The sequence below is a fragment of the Anolis sagrei genome, chromosome 2, assembly GCF_037176765.1.
Source record: "Anolis sagrei isolate rAnoSag1 chromosome 2, rAnoSag1.mat, whole genome shotgun sequence".
NCBI classification, from domain to species: Eukaryota; Metazoa; Chordata; class Lepidosauria; order Squamata; family Dactyloidae; genus Anolis; species Anolis sagrei.
The window spans coordinates 140,697,351-140,719,343 of NC_090022.1; the positions used below are offsets into that span (position 1 = coordinate 140,697,351).

The window sequence follows — 21,993 nt, forward strand, 5'->3', positions numbered from 1 at the left end:
TGGGGCTTCTCTGGATGAGAAGTTTAAAGGCCCCTCCCTAAACTGCAGACCTCAGAATCCTGCAGGAGACAGCCACAGCATTTAAAGTGGATTAAAGTGGATAAACGCTTGAGTGTTATGAGGCTCCTCGAGAAGCCCACAAATACTTCAGGCAGGGGAGAATATTTTGGGGAGTGTAAGTGAATATCAAGTCCATGGATAAAGGGATCATACTGTACTTGAAAAAGGCCCTTTGTGGTAAAGGTTCTGAGATCTTTCCATGCACTTGGATTATTCCAGCTTGTGTTTCTGCCATTTCACTTCACCAATATGCTCCCACCTTATACAGCATCACATGTGTTCCTTCCCAGGATTGCTGTGTTCTCTGTGACTGTTTTCTACGATGAGAGGATTGTGGTGGTAGCTGAGCAGCGACCAGATGCTTCTGAGGAGGACAGTTTCCAGTGGATGAGCCGAGTGCTGCAGGTTGGGACAGCTGGAGCAAATGGGTTCCCTCTTTCTTGGAAGAGTCTGCAATTCTTTAGAATACTGTATTTACTCAAGTCAAATGCACACACCTTTTTTGGTGAAATTATGTTGCCAAAATTAGGATATGTATTAGATTTGATGGTGCATTACAATCACAGGTTTGCCAGCCTCGGCCTGAGGGAGGGGCGCAGCTTCCAGTTGGGCATTCTACTGCCTGCCTGCCTCCCTGATGCGGCCTTGCCTGTGCTGTGGGCTTGTTGTCCTCTTGTTGCACTCGTTATTAGGCCCAGTTTTTTCAGCGCCCCCAGAGGACCACTCTAATGTGCCATTGAATCTGGCTGTGGCTTTTCTCCACTGCGGGGGGGTGGGGTGGTGGAGTGGGGTGTTTTATCCTGTTCTTGCTTTCTTCCCCTTTTTGTGTGTGCATTACATTTAGCAGTTTACAAACATGTAAATGATTGTTCATACATGGGCTCTGGGTGCTGGAATGCCATCTTCTGTTTCTTGTTCATAGGCGATTGACAGCATTCACCAAGTGGGAGTATATTGCCTCGCTCTTGTTCCAGCCAATACTTTGCCAAAAACTCCTCTGGGAGGGATCCATATATCTCAGACCAAGCAACACTTCCTGGAGGGGTCACTACACCCATGTAACATTCTCATGTGCCCTCACACATGTGTAACCAATCTGCCAAAACCCAGGCAGAAACAACCAGGTAATTGAGGAGAAACTGGGGGATTTAAAAAAAATGTATGTGCTCCACCTAAGTGGATTGAAAGCTTGTTTTGAAGAGTTGGTGAAGATTCCTTCCCTTAGAATTCCTTCCTGAATAACTTAATTTGGGAAAGAATGGACATAGGGAATCCACAGATAATGAGTGTATTTTGAAGTTATAAAATTGAATGAAATGATTACAAACAGCTGGATACTTAGCCACTACTATTTGGCCATCTTTGATTTATCAATAAGTATTGAAGACAGTTCTTATGTGGCATCCCAGAGGCCTTAGGAAGGATCATAGGTTCCCTGATGAGATAAGAAAGGAAGTTCCAGCCTTAGACATAGAAATGTATTACTCTCGCCACTCTGTGCTACAGCATCAGGGGAAAGGTCTGAAGGTCTTATGTCCCACAATTCTTGAGAAGTCTTTCCTGCTCATTTCTTCTAATCTAATGGAAGAAAAATAGTTTTAAACAATAGCAACAACAATGTAGGAAGGGCAGCAATTTCCTCTTCTCCCTTGCTTCTGCCTTCTCTGTGAGGCCATTTCAGTTTTATGGGTCTTGTCTTCCATGACAATCCTGTTATGCATATTAATTTCCCTGTTTCTTTGCTGTCAGTACCCCTTAAAATATTTATTTCTCTACCTGGTCCTCAGTTCCAGATCTTCATGCTCTCATGATATACATTTATCCCTCCATGTTTGGTTTGGAGCAGAAGACCTATACAAAAGTGAAAAACCACAAATAAAAAGGCTATCTTTTTGCCTAGAACAACTCTCTAGGAATCTCTAGAGAAGTATTCTCCTAGGAATGTCTAGATCAGGCCTAGACAACCAGATGTTTAGACTTCAGCTCCCAAAATTCCTGACTATTGGACCAACTGGCTAGAGCCTCTGGGAGTTATAGTCCCAATACCTGGAGGACCGCAGGCTGTGCAGGCCTGATAGAGATTCTCCAGGCTGACTCTGTGGGTCAACATCTGGTGGAAGATGACCATGGAGTAGGACTGGATGAACTTGAAATTCCTAGAGAAAACATTTTAATATAATGTATGAGTAGTTAAATCTGTACAAGTCAAACCCTCAAATGTGGAAGGCCAACTATGCTCTTCCATATAACTCTCCAATTTCTTCCTTTTGTCCATTTGTTTGCATTAGCCCAGTCTCAAGTAAAGCTCAGGGAGTCTTCCTGGCGTCCTCAGAGTCATAATGCTCCGTTCCCTATCTCTCATACTGCTGTTTTTATAGAGCAGTGGGATGAAGCTTTCATTACCAAGTTCTTGTATGTTGTTTCTGCCCATAGGTGTCGGCCCTGCCTCTGTGATGGTGGGAAACCTGGTTGCAGGGAAGCGCATTGCACAGGCTGCTGGGAGGGACCTTGGACAGATAGAAGAGAATGACCTGGTGAGAAAGGTGAGTCCCCAGAGCACATTACCCACCTTTGCATTAGCACCTTTGTCAGAGATGTGGTGTGGGAAAATTCCAATGAAAATTCTTCACAACAAATACATCCCATAAAAGTTCTTCATGCTGACTCTCTCATTTTCTCTCACTCAATGCATCCATAGTTGTCTAGTCTATTGTCCTGGAATCAATCATGTTAATTGGGCTAAATATTGAATATGATATTCTAGTTATTCTTTTAAAGCAATAAGCATCAACAAACTCTTGCCCTCAGTGGAGTGGACTAGCAAGTGAATACATTGCAAAGTTTGTTTTTATTTTACAAAATCTCTTGCTTCTCAATTTGTCACAAGTAGAATTAGTCAAGACAAGTTGCCCTTGCTCACATACGTCCTTTAGTGAAATAAACTAGATTTATTGAATCAGGTTTTTTCTCAACTTGAAGCAGAGCTGGCAATTAGTGCAGCATATGAATGGGCGAACTTGAAAGTCTTACATCTGTACCTTTACACACAAAAGTTATACAGTTGATATACAATATTTTTTAAACAGCTCCCTATAGGTATGTGCCCGTTACAAATATAGTGTTGTCATTTTCATAAAATATAAAGGAAATATATGTTATCTTCTTTACATTATAACAAATATTCCAATAACAAAACTTCAGCAGAAAGATTTGCATATTCAATATGTTTGAATATAATATTTAAACTGAGTAAACTAAATCAAAGTAATATTATGTAGAACATTGGAAATTTTTACAGGAAATTTTGCAGTTTTATTCCCCTACCTCCCCCCCCCCAAAAAAACAAAAACAAAACAAAACCAACAACAACAACCACCTCATATCACTGGCTTGTGCAAACCTCTCTTATGGCCCTATCATAGTAGAGCAGGACTGCCATCCTCTTTTCTGTCATGATCTGAATTTTCTTCAGCATACAATCTATTCCTTTCTGTTTTTATGTTGCTCAATGACCAGGGGGCAGTCAAACAATGTCCTGGATCCCAGGTCCTTACATGTTCCGTAAGCTTTCTGCTGCTCCTGTTTGTGCTGGAGACTTGCCAGTCAGCCAGACTTGTGGTCCATTTGATAGTTCATGTTGCAGCTAACAGCCTTCAAAAGAACCTTGGTGATCTTCTGTATGCTTTGTGTTGCCTCATTCTGCACCATCTCAGGGATGTCCATGCCACTTAACCATTTCTTTTCTTTGCAGCATCAGTTCCTGTCTGAGATACTCCAGTGGAGAGCACAAGCCACTCCTGAACACATGCTTTTCCTCCTGCTTAATGCTAAGGTACAGATGGGATTGGTTGCCTTTGAAGTAGCTGTGTGTCTTGTGTTCCTTGTGGGGATCAGAGACATAGCTAGTTCTTGTTCCTTTCATATTTTGCGTGGGTGAATAAGTAATTCAGATTAAACGATTGTGTGCCATATTATTTCTTGCAGACTGGGCTCATGAGGTTAGCCAGTTAATGCAAGGCTGTTAACATTAGAGAAGATACTAAGAGAAACTAAAAAACTGGGAGCATCCTTCAGCATATCGGAAGGAGTCACAACATCATATACATTAATTAAAGATTTAGAGAAGCACTAAATCAAGAAAACTTTAGCTAGTAATGATCTTCCTAGCAGCTAAAACAAAAAGATAAGGATTAGGAATTGAATTAACATATAATAGTCCCTGATACTGTCAAATTCTAGCAAGTTTTGAGGATATGAATTACTTGAACTTTGAGCAGTAGCAGAATGCTCCAGAAAGGCTGGGAGGGACTTGATCCAACATCAAAGCCTTGGCTATTTAGGATCACAGTTGTAGTCAACCTTTGAATGTTATTTTCTTGTTGGCCATTGCTATATCTCATGGCAGAAGGGGTTTTCTTGTGTTCAGAGAGAAAGGGGGCCCATTTTAAGCCACTTGGGGAGATTACATTACTGTGGTGGGGGATACTTTCTCTACTATTTTCCAAATCAAGATCGGTTGCTAGTCATCTTTGTTAAAGTTTAGGAATGCTTTGTAAGTTTAGGACACTGTAACACACTGATGCACAGAAATCTATATTTATGTTTGCAACAGCCATGTGTAACAGAGGCATTTTAATGAGAGACAGGGATTTTCACATGGCGACTTCCCTAACAGGCTTGCAAGGGTTGGAAGCCATAGTTGAATTCCAACTTCAGCAAAGTGGATCACCTTCATTTCCTTCAGATGTGTTTACAACAGTACATTGTAGTGCACATATTAAAGAGTCGCAACACATCCTCTTTTAACTGATGTGATTGTGATAACACAGGCATAATTGTTCAAAGATCCTCCTTACAGTTGTTGCAATTGAAACAAACCCATTATGATGGAAATGAACTGCTACAGTGACTGAGTGGTTCTCCCGGGGGGAAAAAGCTGGTGTTTCTCCTGCTTTTGAGTGGGGTATTCAGAAGTTGTTTCCTTCTCTTTTTGCAAGGGGGCCCCAGTTTGTACAGCCACCTGCCTGCAGCTGCACAAGCGAGCTGAGCGAATCGCATCGATTCTATATGAAAAGGGACACCTCAATGCTGGTGACAATGTGGTGCTGCTCTATCCTCCTGGTAAGAAAAGTCCACAGTTGTTCTATTGATGGGGAAGCAGTCTCTATTCACTGGAAACCTCTCTTATGTATGGAACTCTGTGTGGTGTTGGTATCCAGAGATGTAATATGCTGAGTGGAGGTATATAGTGTGCCAGAAAATACTGAACTGTCAAAGGAAATGGAAGGGATGGTAGGGAAGCTGAGGGCATTGATTACCTTGCACTTGCTGTGGCCACATGGGTCCTTCTCGGCACACGCTAAGCCTTTATTTTCTGTACCTCACCTTGTAACTGAAATCATGTTAATTGAATACTTCTGAAAATTGGAAGGGTGGTCATAATGAAATACCATACATGGCCCTGTAGAATCTTCTCCTGCTATAAATTCTTTTCAGGTAGAATTCTCTCTCTGTCTTTCTGTCTCTCTCTGTATCTGCAGTTCACTAATTTTAACATAAGACTTTTAGTGATTCTGAATCTTAAGTTCTCTTGGATGCTCCAGGATATTCATTTCCTTTTCCTGGCATTCTACTAAAAAGTTGGTTGCACACCAGTGGACGGAAATCCAAAAAGCAGCATATTTCTGGTGTGATTTCAAAAACTAGAAGGACAACTAGTAGCTAAATAAGATCAGCGAAAGTAAAAGAGGAAAAGGGAGGAAGCCTTTGGAAAGATTTTGGAAAGATTTTTAAAATACACACTTTTAGCCAAAAATACTGTAAAAAAAGAGTATTAGTGATTATTCTAAACGTCACTAAAAAGGGTTTGGTTTCTCTAACTCTGCTAGATGGCTGATTCTATGGTGATCATTCTAGTGGTCTTTTATCAGAATTTCCTTATTGTTCTGCTCTGAATGAGTCACCATTTCCACTTTTTCCATCCCCCAGATCATCTTGATGGCTTCCTCCCTTTTCCTCTTTTACTTTCGCTGATCTTATTTAGCTACTAGTTGTCCTTCTAGTTCAGCTGTGGGTTTGCTTCTTGCCCTCAAAGGTTGTGACTATTTAAATTGCTTGCAGTAAAGCCCAGAATTAAAATAATGGCAACAGTTAACACCAGGAAAGTGATTATAAGTTGTTTCTCTGATCTATCTTCCTTGTTTCCCTGCAGGCATTGAGCTCATTGCAGCATTTTATGGCTGCCTGTATGCCGGCTGCATCCCTGTGACCGTCCGGCCTCCACATGCTCAGAACCTCACTGCCACATTGCCCACTGTGCGGATGATTGTAGATGTGAGTAGCAGATCACCCAGAGCCACTTCTCACATCCAGTTCGATAGCTTGCCCATATCCTATTATATCAGAATCATAAAATCTTGTTTCTTGAACATCAGCTAGTATAGACAGTATATAATGCCCGTGGGAAGCTATTTTCAGTAATGCTGTTGTAACTGTCAATAAAATAGGCCTCTTCAAACTGTTTCCCTTGTAATACTCAATTGTAAAATGACTAAATACTTCTACGTATTTAGTCATTTTACAATTGTAATTAGTTTTCTTATGAATGCTTCAGCATTGTCACTGTACCGGATTTTTTATTGAATAAAAGCAAATGTAATGTATTAGGCAAAAGGCTCAACATATGAACCTGGGGCCAGGGAGTTTCAGATTCAAGTTTTACTTCAGCTATTAATTATCAAGGGGTAACATGGCAAGCTGCAGCTTCTTAGTATCGCTCTCTTTCCCATAACGTTAAAATGTCTTTAATCTTGAGCTACTGTTTAGATTTTTTTAATGAAGTATTGATATTATGTTTGAAAAGTACTCTAAAGCATGAATTAGGTTTATACTTGGTGGTGATGCCAGTGGTAAATGTGAGGTGACCAAAATACCTTGATTCTTAAATTCAAACTCTAACATTAGTATATGTTCTGTGTTTTCAAGCTTTGTTTCCTAGCAGTAGTGACTTTTGGGGTATATTTTAGGTCAGCAAAGCTGCCTGTATTCTCACAAGTCAGATCTTGATGAGGCTACTGAGATCCAGAGAAGCGGCAACTGCTGTTGATGTGAAAACCTGGCCAACCATCATTGACACAGGTAACAAAGCCTAGTAGTCAATCTAGCTCAAACTTCCAACAGTTTCAAAACCTCCCTCCAAGTTTATTTATTTGCCATGGTCATATAAGAATGAAATTTCTCAACAGTGATAGAATTAAATGGTTGCGTACCCACAAAAAATAAACACAAGCTGTTTGCGATTTCAAGTTGATTCCTCTTATTTTCAAAATAAATGCAGTTACTAAGCCTGGTAGACATCTTGATAGAATGTTCTGAAATGATGAAAAATAAGGAGAATTTGGTATTTACATACATATGGAGAAGTCATGAATGAACTTCTCTAACTTACAATAAGTAGATTACTTTATGAAATCTGGTGAATCTCCAAGGCTTCACTTTGTTCTGTACCCCACCTGCATTGGGTATGGGGCACAGAAAGAGTAATCATATAGTATAGTTGAGTTGGTTATTTACATACATATGGGCTTTCTCCTCATCTCTTAGGAAAACTGTTTATTAAAAAAATACAGACAGTTGAACTTTGCCTGAAAAGTGAGGACATTACATTTTAATGATGTTGAGAAATGTAGTTCTGTTGTATGTCAGCATTTTCCATTTCTTCATTCCCCAAAGAAGCTCACTTTATGGACCACATGCAAAATTAACTACTTTTTTAAATTTATTGCAGATGACTTGCCCAGGAAGCGCCTACCTCAGGTTTATAAGCCACCAACTCCAGAAATGTTGGCATATCTGGATTTTAGTGTTTCCACAACAGGGATGCTTACAGGAGTAAAGGTACAGCCATGCTACATTACTCAATCTCTTTGGGTGTCTCTTGTAGGCTGAACTTCCAATTAGTAGAGTTTTAGATTTTAAATGTAATCAAACCAGACTGTGTCTTGTCTGGCCAGATTATCACTGGATGGGTAAACCTACACATCTTCAGTTGTAATGCAGAAAGGGGGGGGGGGGGGGGAGGCCCAGAGAGCAAAACTGCTATGTTGTACGCATGGAGCTGTGGGCTCAAGAGGGACCTGAGAAGTGCCTTCATCTTTGGATGAAATGTGGCTGACTGGAATATGAAACTGCTCCATTCGTTAAGAAAGGCTTGATTTTCATAGCTGGACTACGGTTACATACAGTTTAGATATTGACATTATCTGCCACTAAACTGCCCCCCCCCCCCCCAAAAAAAAAGAACAGACAGGTCAAACGTTATTTTGTGATACATATACTACCTGTGTGAAAATGGGCAACCTTTTTGGATTATTCTGAGAAAATATATTTTATTACACTCATTTAATAATTGGTTTCTCCCTGTACTTATTGGCCTAATAAGGGTATAACCCTTCCCTGAATTTATCTTACAAGAGGGTGTGAAGATGAATTTGGTAAAAAAACCACAGAGATTATGATAGTGTTGTAAAGAAGTATATGGCTAAGGGAGCTGGGAATGTTTATCTTGGAGAAAAGGCTGAGGAGAGGACATGATAGCCATGTTTAAATATCTGAAGGGATGTCACACTGAGGAAGGGAAAAACTTGTTTTCTGCTGCCCTGAAACCTAAGACATGGAGCAATGAGTTCAAATTGCAGGAAAAGAGATTCCGCCTAAACATTAGGAAGAACTTCCTGATCGTAAGAGCTTTTCAACAGTGGAACTCCCTTACCTCAGAGTGTGATGAATTCTCCTTCTTTGAAGGCTTTTAAATGGAGTCTGGATGGCCATCTGTTGGGGTGCTTTTCCTGTATGGCAGAGGGTTGGACTGGATGGCCCTTGGGGTCTCTTCTAACTCGGTGATTCTAAATCAGCAGAACTATATATATTATAGATGGAGTCTAAGCTTGTTTTCTTGATTTGTTGAAAAGCTAAGCTGGTGCTCCAAATCTCAACATTATCTGCTTCGATTGTGATTAGCTCATGGGCTCACATGTAAGATTGTATTTATCAGGATCCTTTTTGTTGTACCACAGAGATTCAGTGCCATCTCCCTCACCTGTCATCTCTCCTTCTTTCCTCCAGATGTCCCATGCAGCAGTCAGTGCTCTCTGTAGAGCCATAAAACTCCAGTGTGAATTGTATTCCACCCGGCAGATTGCCATCTGCCTTGATCCCTATTGTGGGCTCGGCTTTGCACTTTGGTGCCTTTGCAGGTAGGAGCCTGGTTACTTTGTGATTGATAGCTGTCTTTTAGTTTTAGTATTTGTTTGCTTATAGTAAATCTCTGAACAGGGTTTAGGAAGCCTTTTATCTTCCAGATGTGTTGACTACATCTCCCGTTATTCCTTCCTGCTTCCTGTGCTGTGTTGGGCTTTTGGGAACATCTGGCAGGTTAAAGGTTGCCAACCCCAGCACTTTGCAGTCAAAGCATTCTACATATTTTGTATATCCTACATGTAGACAACAGTATGCTTGGGGAATACATATCTAACATTATAAGATGAAAAAAAATAACTTGTGCAAAAAATGTAATTCAAATGGAGCCCAAGAGTGCACAGAGAATGGTTTTTAAACATAGCCCTCTAATTGTTCATGAATTAGCTCAAGCCTAGAACTTGTATTTCACAACAGAAGGGCATCATGCACGGAACATCCTTTCTCTTGCAGCAAGATGTGCAACTGAGCGCCAAATCACCTATGTCAGATAAAGCATGGTTTTAGAGTCATGTTAACACAGTGAACAAAAAAAAATCTCATAGATAAATGGCATGCCGCATCTACCAGTGCTTACAGTATTTCGTGGCTTGGGCAGTCATGATATCTCCCAGCAGTGGCTCCTCCACAGTCATTGGTGGTCACCAGTATACCTAGAAATGCTGCCTGTTCATATACACCTGTACTGGTGATGGAGGTAGATCACTGTCAGGTCAGCAGGTCGTAGTTCACACTCATGGTCTGTGTATAGTTAGTAAACTCTACCTGTTCTGAGAACTGATATACTGTCTTCTCTGTGATCTTCCTTGACAGTGTGTATTCTGGTCACCAGTCCATTTTAATTCCTCCTATGGAGTTGGAATCCAATCTTTTCCTCTGGCTTTCCACTGTAAGCCAGTATAAAATACGGGACACTTTCTGTTCCTACTCCGTCATGGATATGTGTACAAAGGGCCTTGGGAATCAGGTTGATGTATTAAAGGTAAGAGGCTGGAGTTTATTTCATAGGTATTGGGGTTAAGGCGTATAAAAAAATTCCTTTATGTAAAGACACAAGGCAGCTAGAATAGAATTCTGAAGAAAGCCACTTCTTTTTCTTTTTATCAATATGGTTTGGCTCTTTCAGTATAGCTTTCAGATTTATTTTTAAAATATAGTGCAAGATCTACTGCAAAAAAATTAATGAGCCCCATTGAAATGAATGAAACTAACTGCATGAGTTTTGCGATTTAATAAGTACTTCCATTTAACTCTATCAGTTTAAATCTAAAAGGGAAAAAACACTCATCCTGAATTTAATCTACTGTTTTGATAGCACATTTATCCCCATATTTTTCAAATTATCTTTTCCAAGAAATGAAAGCTGAAAATATTGATTATAATGGAAATACGACAATTTTGTCCTTTCAACTGAAAAATATGGGGCATTCAAGTATAGTGCTAATGTTTTGTTGCTGGTGGCATGAATTATGGCAGGCCTCACTTCGTGAGCTAAATGCATAACATGGAGCTTCAAGTTCTTATTTCACCTGAAAATGTGAAACTATGGTTTGTACAAATCACCCTCACTTGAATTACATTTTCAGCTTTTTCTGGCAGGTTAAAGGTCTGTTTTTTAAACATCCTGCTGTTCCACATTCAGGTTAAACAGGAAATTGTGGTTTGTGTCAAATAATGGCCATGCATTTAGACACCTTCCTCCTGAAAGAAGAAATGGAAACAGAGGAGGGATCTAGGACAGTAATATCCAACTTGTGGCCCTCCAGGTACTTTGGACCTAAGCTCGCAAAATCCTGATCGTTGGACAAGAAGCTAGGGCTTCTGGGAGTTGGAGGCCCAAACACCTGGAGGGCCACAAGTTTGACGCCTCGGATCTATGGTCTGAAGATCACTGCAGCTTTTTCTTATAATAATGGTAATCCATGGATTAGGGTTGCTTCTAAGGGCACATCTATACTGTAGAATATATGCAGTTTGACACCACTGTCACTGCCATAGCTCAATGTTGTAGAATCATGGGAGTTGTAGTTTTACAAGGACTCTAGCCTTCTCTGCCAAAGAGTGCCAGTGCATACCCAAACTATAACACTTAGAATTCCCATAGCATTGAGTCATGGTGTCCTTTTACAATATAGAAGCATCCAGTGTCAGCCATAGTTTACGGTTATTTCTGAAGGCCCTTCCACAAAGTCATAATCAAGGCAGAAAATTCCGCAATATCTGCTTTGAAGTGGGTTATCTGATAACGCACTGCTATATATTCCAGATCAAAGCAGAAAATGTGGGATTTTATTCAGCTGTGTGAAAGGGGCCTATGTCAGTGTCTATCCTAGACTTGGCATCTTTTGGGTCCCTCCACCTCAAACCCAATATCTTCCAGATAATTCTGTCCAGTCCAGTCAAAATGCTTGCAAGAATGTATCAAGTGCAGCATCTCAGGAAGTGCCAGTAAGAATTTCAGGATGATATAATTAACATAATGTACTATGCTATTAAAAGTAATTGATGTTGCAGTCCATAGATCTTGTGCAAAATACCTTTTTACCTTTTTTGCTCAATGGCTTGACTAAACAAAGTTAATAATTAGGTCTGTTGATGTGGATTCAGACAATTAGAGTAGCTATTAATTTACTTCTTATCGTGATTTGGTGGATATTGTAAAAATGAGACCCTTATTGAAGCTTGACCTGTATTATTTGATGTCAGCTGGAATTTTCTCAATGACGAATCACAGTGAATCACTGGTCCTCATTGTTAGAACTCCTTTTTCTGTGTTAGTGTGACCAGATCGATATCTTGCCGTGTGCACAAACACACATATTGTTTTAATGATTACTCAACAACCCGAAATGGTACGCACTGATCTTACTCTTTGAGGGGTACTTTGTGTTTGATCCTTCACTTTTTCCCTTTTGCCACAAGTGGCTGCAAAAGCTCGGGACAGAGATCTAAATAAGGCAGGTGGTGGGGAAGACAATTGTTTCGCACATTTTGTTCATAAGGTACTTGTGTGTGTTTCTAGAGGAAAAGATCATGAGAATTAAACAGATGATAGGTCCATGGTTCTCTAGCGAGTGTAGGGGAATTAAGAGCTGAATCTAAAATGTTCAGATCTAGTGTTAGAATCAAAAGGGTGAAAATATAGTTCAGCTTTAGAAATTGAACCCCTGGAAGCTGTGTGGAAAATTTACAACCATTGGCCTTTTAAAAAATTATATTGGAAAGTAGCTATTTTCTTGCAGTTCCCTCATTCCTTTTTCATTTGCAGGCAAGAGGCATTCATCTGTCAGGGGTCCGAACTTGTGTCGTGGTGGCCGAGGAGCGACCTCGGGTTGCCCTCACTCAGTCGTTCTCCAAGCTCTTCAAAGACATTGGCCTCTCAACCCGCGCCGTCAGCACTACCTTTGGGTCAAGAGTCAATGTCGCTATCTGTTTACAGGTAACATGGAACTCTTATGCCTTCTGACATTTGGGACAGAAATTGTGCTGTTAAGATAGTTCTTTCCTTCCTGGGCATTAGCTTATCCAACCTGCTTTGCCCTTGGAGTATTGAAATGCCTTTAATTACCACTTTTTCTGAAAGAAGGGGTTTACATATTAATTTCTCTTTAACATTTTAGGGAACCTCAGGGCCTGATCCCACCACTGTTTATGTGGATCTGAAATCCTTAAGACACGACAGGTATTCCTCCTCCTCTTCTACTTCTTTTCCTTTCCTTTTTAAATTGACTTTGTTTGAATACTATGAACAAAATAGTATATAATGATTTAATAATATATACCAATTAATAATAATGATTAATAATTATTTATAGTAGAACATAGATTTGCAAAGACCAGATTGGCTTGATTTTGATCAGGTTGACATTTGTCTTCCTAAAATATTTAGAATTAAGTCTTGAGTGGTGACAGGCAGTTTAAGGGGTTTAAGGTTTTTGAAAATGATAAGCAAAGAAAAAGCTCTGTCTTTAGATTTGAACACATTTTAAAATGTTGAAAAGTTACTTTTCATTATCTTTTAATAATTCCTTTGAATAATCCACTTGCTTTGAATAATCCAATTTACTAATACGTTCCTAACATATATTTTGAAATATGTATTTCATACTATGCATTCCTGTTTCTCCAGAGTGCGACTAGTGGAAAGAGGTGCTCCCCAGAGTCTGTTGCTCTCAGAGTCAGGCAAGGTAATGTCATCTTTGCTGTGATGTACACAACCAGACAATTTTAGGTCCTTTGTAAAATCAGGGGACAGTACAATCACTTCATTTTTTGTGGCACCAGGTTAAAAAATGTACGTACTTGTTTATGAGACATGAGCAACATTGCTTGAGAGGTGTGTCTATATTTAGTACTAAACTTAGGGCCTCAGCACATAATGGTACCTTTAAAAATCTTCTCCTTAACCCAGTTATCCAATATTTACAGAAGATTTGGGGAAGATGTTGCTATGTATGTTGCTATGTAATACGTTGTTGGGCTTAGCCTCATGTAAGCCGCCCCGAATCCCCATTGGGAAGATGGTGGCGGGGTATTAAATAAAGAAAAGATGTATACAACTCTCGCTGAAGATTTTGTAATGTACAGATAAATCCCATTTGAAGTCCTGTTTTTTAATACAAGTAATCATCATCTCTAAGTTCCTGAATAAGTATCAAACAGTTATTGCTATCATGATGGAAGGACATAACATGGGATGTTAGTAGGTAGTTTGGAACTGCAGACGTGGACACTACTGAACTGAACTGAAACCCAGCCAGCCAGCTTCAAAGTTGGAAATACCTCTTTGCTATATTATATATCCCATTTTTTCATCTCTATTAGATACTGCCAGGGGTCAAAGTGATCATTGTAAATCCTGAGACCAAGGGACCTGTTGGAGATTCTCACCTTGGAGAGGTATGTGCTGCTTTTGCTCTTGGTTTATATTGGTGTGTCTGGTCCTCTGCTGCTGTTCTCATTCGTTTCAGAACAAGAAGTCTCTGGCCTCAGGATTGCTAATGGGACTTGTTTTGCTCAACCTGTTGAATTTGCGTGCTGAGTTTGTTTTGAATCTTACATTTAGTAGATAAGTTTTAGAAAAATATAGCCACTTTGAATGAAGATGCATTTCAAGGCTCCATTTTATTCTTCTTATTGATAAGTTAGCATTCAAAAAGATGCATCTGTTTTATATGTTAGAATGCATTATCCTCCCTTCATCCTGTTCCAGTATACGGTTGATTAAAAAAACCCAGCCTCTGTTTGATCTTCTTTAAACATTGCAAGTCTAAAGTGAGAGCCAGTGGTGTGTAGTGGTTTAAGTGTTGAACTAGCACTCTGGAGAATAGCAGTTTAAATCCCCATTGGAACCCACTTGCTAAACATTGTATCGGCTCATCTTAGGATCTCCAGAAACCACAAGTCAATAAGACTAATGGCTTGCGTTTTATCACTTTCACAGATCTGGGTGAATAGTCCTCACACTGCCAGCGGTTACTACACTATCTACGATAACGAAACCCTCCAAGCAGATCATTTCAATACCCGCCTGAGTTTTGGGGATGCTGCGCAAACTCTGTGGGCACGAACAGGATATCTTGGCTTTGTGCGCCGGACTGAACTCACAGCAGCCAGTGGAGGTAGGAGAAAATTCTGTACTTCTGACCATGATCACATAAAGAGGACTCCAGAAACAATTGCATTTGATGTTAGTTTCTCCCTGAATTAGAGGCATTATATGGTTTTAGATTCAGGAGTGACTTTCAAAACTATGCCCAACATAATAATGTGATCATGGCATAATGATGTGATAAAAGATCTCTAGTAGCTTTCATAGCTAATTATTTAAAAGGCAGGGAGCCTTGTTTGTTGAGCTTCCACAATAAGGTCATGTTCACTTCGCTCAGTTCAGTTCAGCAACTCCACTTTGAATTCCCTGCACATCTGTTGTTTCCTATTCCTTCCAGAACGTCATGATGCCCTGTATGTCGTTGGGGCTCTGGATGAGACTCTTGAACTCCGGGGCTTGCGTTATCATCCAATTGACATAGAGACTTCAGTTTCTCGGACGCACAGGAGCATTGCTGAATGGTATGGCACTCCAGAATTATCTTTGTTCCCCTTTGGATCAGGAAGCAACATGGCTGAGTTAGGGTATAGCGGGGTCAGAGCTGGGCAGTTGCATGTTGCATGTAACACCATTTCTTGTAACTTGACTTTTTCAGATAATTATATTATGGTTTTTGAGAGTAACATCCAATACACTCTCCCAACAAGTAACAATTACTTATTGATTTTATTTTTTACTTGGTCAGTGTATGCTTTTGGGAGATATTGTGAATTAATTCCCCCCTGCCCAAAACTTCAGGCCAAATGGGTTTTTTAAAAAAGTGACAGAACTAGCAAAACCAGGCAACTTAATGGATTTTTTGAAGCAAGTTGTACCAGTAGGTAGCAACAAGTTAAGTTTTAAAAATTATAACAAATGCCAGAAAATATTTTTTTAAAAGAAAAAAGAATGATTTTTCTAGAATAGAACAGTGGAAACAGGGCTATAGTCATAGGAATCTGGACCTCTGGTTTTGCCATATCTTTTGCCACCAAGGCAGAATTGATTTGACTGCACACAGCAACAAATACTGGCAATGTATGAAGGCCCATTGATAAGGGTTTCAGGTTTTCTCTCCAATGCTTGTATACAGTTGTAAATTATTTCAAACTGTTTCTAGGAAGGGGGGGGGGGTCATTTCAAACCATTTTCTACCCACTGTTTAGCATCTTCTCACATACTGAACTGCAGCAGACTTGAATCAGTGTTGCTAATCTTAATAAACCCCTTTCCTTGCATACAGTGCCGTATTCACCTGGACCAACTTGCTTGTGGTGGTTGTAGAGCTCTGTGGTTGTGAGCAGGAGGCGCTGGACCTCGTCCCTCTGGTCACCAACGTGGTCCTCGAGGAGCACTATCTGATTGTGGGCGTGGTGGTAGTGGTCGATCCCGGGGTCATCCCCATCAATTCCCGGGGAGAGAAGCAGCGCATGCATCTCCGTGACAGCTTCTTGGCCGACCAGCTGGATCCCATCTATGTTGCATACAACATGTAATTTTTGGAAGTGCAGGTCTCTGTACGTACTGTTTACAAACCTTGCAAGGACGAGTGGAGGCTGTAAAACAACAAGAAGAAGCAGCTGGCTGTCAAATAGCAAAGGTGGACCAAGCCATCTTAACCCCTCCCCTCGTCTTATTGGGCTGACAGCAGGATGGACTGATCTAAAGGCTGAAAGATGGCTGCCAATTGAAGAAGTCATGTATTTGCAGGAGCTTAGCTTTATGGACATGGAAAGTTGGCCTGCATGAAAAAAAAACAACAAATTACTAAGGCCTTTACTGTAGTGTTAACTTTTTCATCTGTTGTAAATATTTGTATTTTTTTCTAATACTGTTTTAGGATTCTACGAGGGGCAGGTTTATTTAGTTGAGAGACCACTCTGTAACTCCAACAACCGAGTATTTCTCATTCCCCATAAACTGTGTGCTTTAGGACAGTAAGTTAGCTTAATTATGTAGTATTCTATTAATATGGGATCACAGTGATTACTTAAAATTGTGCCATGACCAAATCCAATAATCCACTGAACCGAAGAATTACTTATTCCTATAGATATTTCTTGAAATTAAACAAAAAAGGATTTGCCTATATTTTAAATATGTAAATATTAATATGCATAATTCATTTATTTAGAAATTTGGCTTGAATAATGATAACGTATGAGGTAGACCGTTTTAAGGATTTTAATAAGGTCCTTAAAATCAGTTGTGTGTGTGTATGTGTGCTAGATAATTAATGCAAGAAATGCAACTAGGTTATCTGTTCAGTTTTTACACTTTTGCTCCTGGCCAGACTATGTCATAGCATGTAGAGAAACCAATGTTTTAGAGGCACATGTTTTTAAAAAGAGGCTGAAGTCCATACGCTTTAAGAGCATTTTGAAAATGACGACAAAAATCACTACTCTGGAATGTTTCATATCATCTTTCCAGCCTCTGCTTGCTCTTGTCATGGGATGATGTGTATATAGACGGGTTACCAGTTAACTAGAACCACTCAGTTCATGACCCACATCATGATTCTTCCTTTTCCTTCTTCGTTTGTGTGCAGTAATATATGCAGATGCCAGAGCAGTTTTTATTTAAACTGGAAAAACGAAAGCCCTGCCTTTGATGCCCTTGCTGCTTCTTGGCGAGGCTTTTGACTGCAGAGCGAAAGCTTTGGCAGAATGCCTTCAAAGCAGCGACAAAGCAATCCTGTCGGCAGAGTAGGACAATACCTCTGCAGATGTTGCGATTGTCCCATTGGAGGATGGCTGATGGGTTTCCAGTCTTCAAAGAACTGATGACAAGAGATGCCTTAAAGTGTGCTGGAACAACCTTGGTTTGTCTGGGAGGGGTTCACAGCCCCCACTTTGTCTTTGCTGAGCTGGGGAGACAAACAAGATTTCAGTCTTTTCGTTTATTGCATCACCTTTTGGGGATTGCACCCTTCAGGGTCTTCTTCCATGTGTTCCTTTTTGTTGTTTGTCAGCAAAACAAAACACTGAAAGTGGATGCCAGCAATGGTAACAACTCTACTTGGGCCAATTTGTGGTCTGTTTTGTAAATAGCTAGTCTATTTTAATATCTGTTTACCCACCCTGTAACAAAGCTAATGTTTTTAGACATTTTTAAAAGAGATATAAATATAAACTTGGATTAAATCCTCAACTGCAGCAGCTATATTATGTGCAGCTCTGGCAAGATATCCCTTAAAACAAATTCCAAATGTATACTTGAAAAAATTTCTCTACAGACGTTCAGACTTCTTTTTTTTTAATGGCCTGATGTATCAATATTTTAGACAGTGCTTTTCAGTATATTAACAAAACATTTGCAGTTACCTTGGTCATACATAACGGTGATGGGTTGTATCATAAAATGAAGAATTGTGGCAGAACTAGAACAGGCTGGAGAGAGTCCCATCACTTCAAACTGCTGAAATATTAACCGCTAGTTCTTCACAGAGATGGTCTGAATAGTTTGCATTATCAGTATTTCCACAGTGTGGTGCTGCTACATAAACAGAAAAAAGCCCTTCATGCTGATGCAGTCTTACTTTGTAGTAGTTTGGGAAACACACAGAGACACACACATAAGTAACACACAACTCAACACACATAGAGGCGAAGCAGTTGCTGGCTTACAGCATGCGTAGTATATAGATGGGCTTTGGCATATAAATGCCCTCTGTGCTCCAGCCCTTATTTATTTAACTCCAGTCTTGACTTAGTAGGAGGTCTTTCTCTCTTTCCTTCTGTCTTTGAAAACAAACCACTTTCTTATTGTCCTTCCACTGAACACAACAATAGCATGTTCCTCTGCCAACAGCTGTGGTGGTATTATCTACACCTATGTGATATCTTCCCCACTCCACTCCTCCTTAACACAATGACTTCTCCACAGACGTAGTATGATAGAAACATTGTGTGCAGTACAGTTTGGAATACTGATCTTATATACTGTAAATGGGGAGAAATCAATATTTCAAATCTGCATATAGCCCTCTCCCTTGGTCTGATTATGGACCCCCTTAGTTTAATGTGTGATTTTGATGCAGAGCATTCTCTTTCCCAGAGTCTCATAATTACTATTCCAGGGATTTCAGTTCTACTTGGGGTTTTATTTGGTGGGGGGGGGGGGGGGCAGGGGAGGATTTAGTCTGGAGACCTCTTCAGTGCTGCACAATTGTTTGCCTTCAGGTCACTTATACAAAATGGCTGAGATTCCAAAGGAATGACTGTGGGATCAGTGTCATCTTTGCCTGGGCTCTGACACTGATTTGCTCTGTGTGGCTTTAGGTATGTTGTTCCATGTTATACATCACCACATGCGACATAGTGGCTTATAAATGGAATTCTGTTAGGAGCAATTCCCTGTAGCGTTTTCCAAGTTCACTCTCTGGAGCTAACAGTTTTCTTTTGCACAGTTAGCGGTGCTGCCGGTGGTTTTGAGTGAATTAAAAGAGCCAGCAACAGTGGTGCCAAGGACATTGTTTTTGTTTGCGATCTTAGTGATGTCAAACTCTCAAAAATAATGTGCCTCCTCTGTATGGGAAGGCTTCTTTGTTCTGCTCCAGTGAGTGGACCTGCTGAACATAATTTTTCTTTCTCCTACAATTCCCATGTCATCTTTCACACTTTTCCAGAGGGGTCCCCAACCCTTTGGAACAATTTACAAGGCTGCAAAGAAAAGGGGAATTGACAAAAATGACCACTACTTCTCTTGTAGAGGACTTTGGGACCTATGGCCATCCAGATGTTTCCAGGTTGCAACTCCCATTTAGTGACCAGAGATGGTGAGGAGTTCGGCAACATCTGGTCAAGGACATACATTCCCCAGCCTTGTAGGAGCTTGCATAGGTTGTGTGGATCTATGTCAGGCATGGGCAAATTTTGGCCCTCCAGGTGTTTTGGACTTCAACTTCCAGAAATCCCAGCCAGCTTACCAGCAGTTAGGAATTGTGAGAGTTGAAGTTCAAAACTCCTGGAGGGCCAAAGTTTACTCATGCCTGATATATGCAGTATCCACTGTTATGAAGCAACATAGAAAAGCTGTTAAGCTGAGAATTAGTTTACCGCCATAAAGGCACAACCTTACAGTGAAATCACCTGTCATGTCTTACTTTCAAAGAGTTGCTCCTCTTGTAAAGTAAATGTAACTATTTCTGCAATCCTGTTCATTTACACTGATTTTTTCCTCATTTTGGTTAACTGTAGTCACGAATGATGGGCCATACTCAATTGTGCTGGAGATAGCATCGTAAAAAAACTCAATAATCATTGTCTTCAACCCTGAAGTCATTTTTCCCTTTTTTTGTTAATGTCAATACGTTTACCATTGTCAGATTCAAATTACAACGATGTAATTATGTATAAAGGTTTTTTATTTATTTCAAATTAGGTTTTAGATATACTTTTTTAAAAATTTAACATCTGGCTGGACAGTGTTCCATTAACGCATTGATTGTGTCTCCTTTGTCTTGTGTTTAATAAATAATGATGCCTGACCGTTTTTATTTGTGTCATGAACATTTTATTCCACACTTTCTTCAAGGAGGGCAGAGTGCTTTGCATTGTTTCTTCTGTCATTTTTCAGGTGGGATTCAGAGCTATTTACACTGAAAAATATCAAAGTGAAATAATAGCATATGTATTTGAAAAAGAGAGCCATTTAAATTGAAGAATAGAACAAAAGTAGAAATCTAACTTATAAAACTTCATTAGGAGATTAGGTTATGTACGCTCTCCCCTCTGGGAAAAAAGGGGGTTGCTTCAAAATGCCCCAAATAGAGATCATTTCCCCATGTTTAATGCCCTCCAGGGATCAAAATGAAATGTTTCACAGAAGTTTTTTAATCTCTCAAAATTAACCAAAATGCTCATTAGGAGCAGAAACGTGAAAAAACATGTACTCGTGTCCCATAGAAGATGTTTGTTTTGGCCAGGGGGGGTGGTGTGTGACCAACAAATAGTTTCTTTTCAGGAGCAGGGGCAGATGTCCAAGGTAACCTCGATGCTAATGCAGTGTTCTTCCAGAGTGGCTTTCTCCTTCGTAATCATTCCCGAGTATTGGTTGACTACTGGTAAGTCAAATATCTGCCAAATACAGCAGCCTTCACTAGTCTGTAAATGTAAAGAGAACATGTGATTCTTTGGGAAAGGGAAGTTCTGACTCATGATATGACAATTCAGCCTCTTCCATGTAGAATCACAGAATCATGGAGTTGACAGAGACGACAAGAGACATCCAGTCCCAACTCCCTTCTGCCATGTAGGAACACATAAATCAAAGCAACCCCAACAGATGGCCATCCAAGCCTCAGCTTAAAAACCTCCAGAGGAGACTCCGCCACACTCTGAGGCCACATATTAGACTCCCAAACAGCTATTGTGGCCAATAAGTTCTTTCTAATGTAGAGTGGAATTTCTTTTCTTGCCATTTGAATCCATTGCTCCATTGTGTCCTAGGGCCCTTCCAGACAGGCCCTATATCCCAGACTCTGATCCCAGGTTTTCTGCTTTAAACTGGATTGTTTGAGTCTACACTGCCAGATATTCTGGGATAAATAGAAAACCTGGAATCAGATCCTGGCATATAGGGCCTGTCTGGAAGGGCACCAAGTCTTCAGAGCAGCAGAAAACAAGCTGTGACGTCCTTTCAAATATGTAAAGATGGCTATTATCCTGTCGCCGCTCAGCCTTCTCTTCCCCAAGCTTCTCCAAACATGCCCAGTTCCCTCAGCCATCCTTATAGGGCTTGGCTTCCATATCTTTGACCATGTAGCACTTCACATGCTAACTAAATGTAACTAACTAACAAGCCCCCCCCCCCCCTGATATTTCAGCAGAACAGGATCATGCAGAAGTTGACAATCTTTTAAGTATTGGGCCTAAACTGCATAGAACTTCAAAGGTAATTAAGCTGGGAGTCACTGCAGAGTGAATAAAAACTAAGTTACAGGCACTGAATAAACAGACCCTTTTGCTGAACATGGAAGTGTCCAATCCCTTTTCAAAGGTGGCTATATATACTGCACCCTGCTTATGTTTGATGGCAACCTATAAAGCAGAGATTATTCAGAAGTATGTTCTTCAGAGGATGTG

At 40.2% G+C, this 21,993-nt stretch overlaps 1 protein-coding gene across 3 annotated transcripts in view; it reads left to right on the forward strand.

The window, feature by feature from the left end:
- DIP2B (disco interacting protein 2 homolog B) overlaps positions 1–20,401 on the forward strand; it is a 197,061-nt gene extending 176,660 nt beyond the window's left edge. For all 3 annotated transcript variants that reach the window (XM_060764017.2, XM_060764019.2, XM_067463924.1), the window contains 17 exons: positions 351–465; positions 983–1,184; positions 2,494–2,603; positions 3,812–3,892; positions 5,058–5,181; positions 6,272–6,393; positions 7,086–7,197; positions 7,847–7,956; positions 9,184–9,314; positions 10,129–10,297; positions 12,584–12,754; positions 12,936–12,997; positions 13,445–13,502; positions 14,140–14,214; positions 14,759–14,936; positions 15,264–15,387; positions 16,149–20,401. In XM_060764017.2, the coding sequence (XP_060620000.1) occupies positions 351–465; positions 983–1,184; positions 2,494–2,603; positions 3,812–3,892; positions 5,058–5,181; positions 6,272–6,393; positions 7,086–7,197; positions 7,847–7,956; positions 9,184–9,314; positions 10,129–10,297; positions 12,584–12,754; positions 12,936–12,997; positions 13,445–13,502; positions 14,140–14,214; positions 14,759–14,936; positions 15,264–15,387; positions 16,149–16,401 (2,197 nt within the window). In that variant the 3' untranslated portion in view covers positions 16,402–20,401. The remainder of the gene's footprint in view (positions 1–350; positions 466–982; positions 1,185–2,493; positions 2,604–3,811; positions 3,893–5,057; positions 5,182–6,271; positions 6,394–7,085; positions 7,198–7,846; positions 7,957–9,183; positions 9,315–10,128; positions 10,298–12,583; positions 12,755–12,935; positions 12,998–13,444; positions 13,503–14,139; positions 14,215–14,758; positions 14,937–15,263; positions 15,388–16,148) is intronic.
- Positions 20,402–21,993: the final 1,592 nt, after the last annotated feature.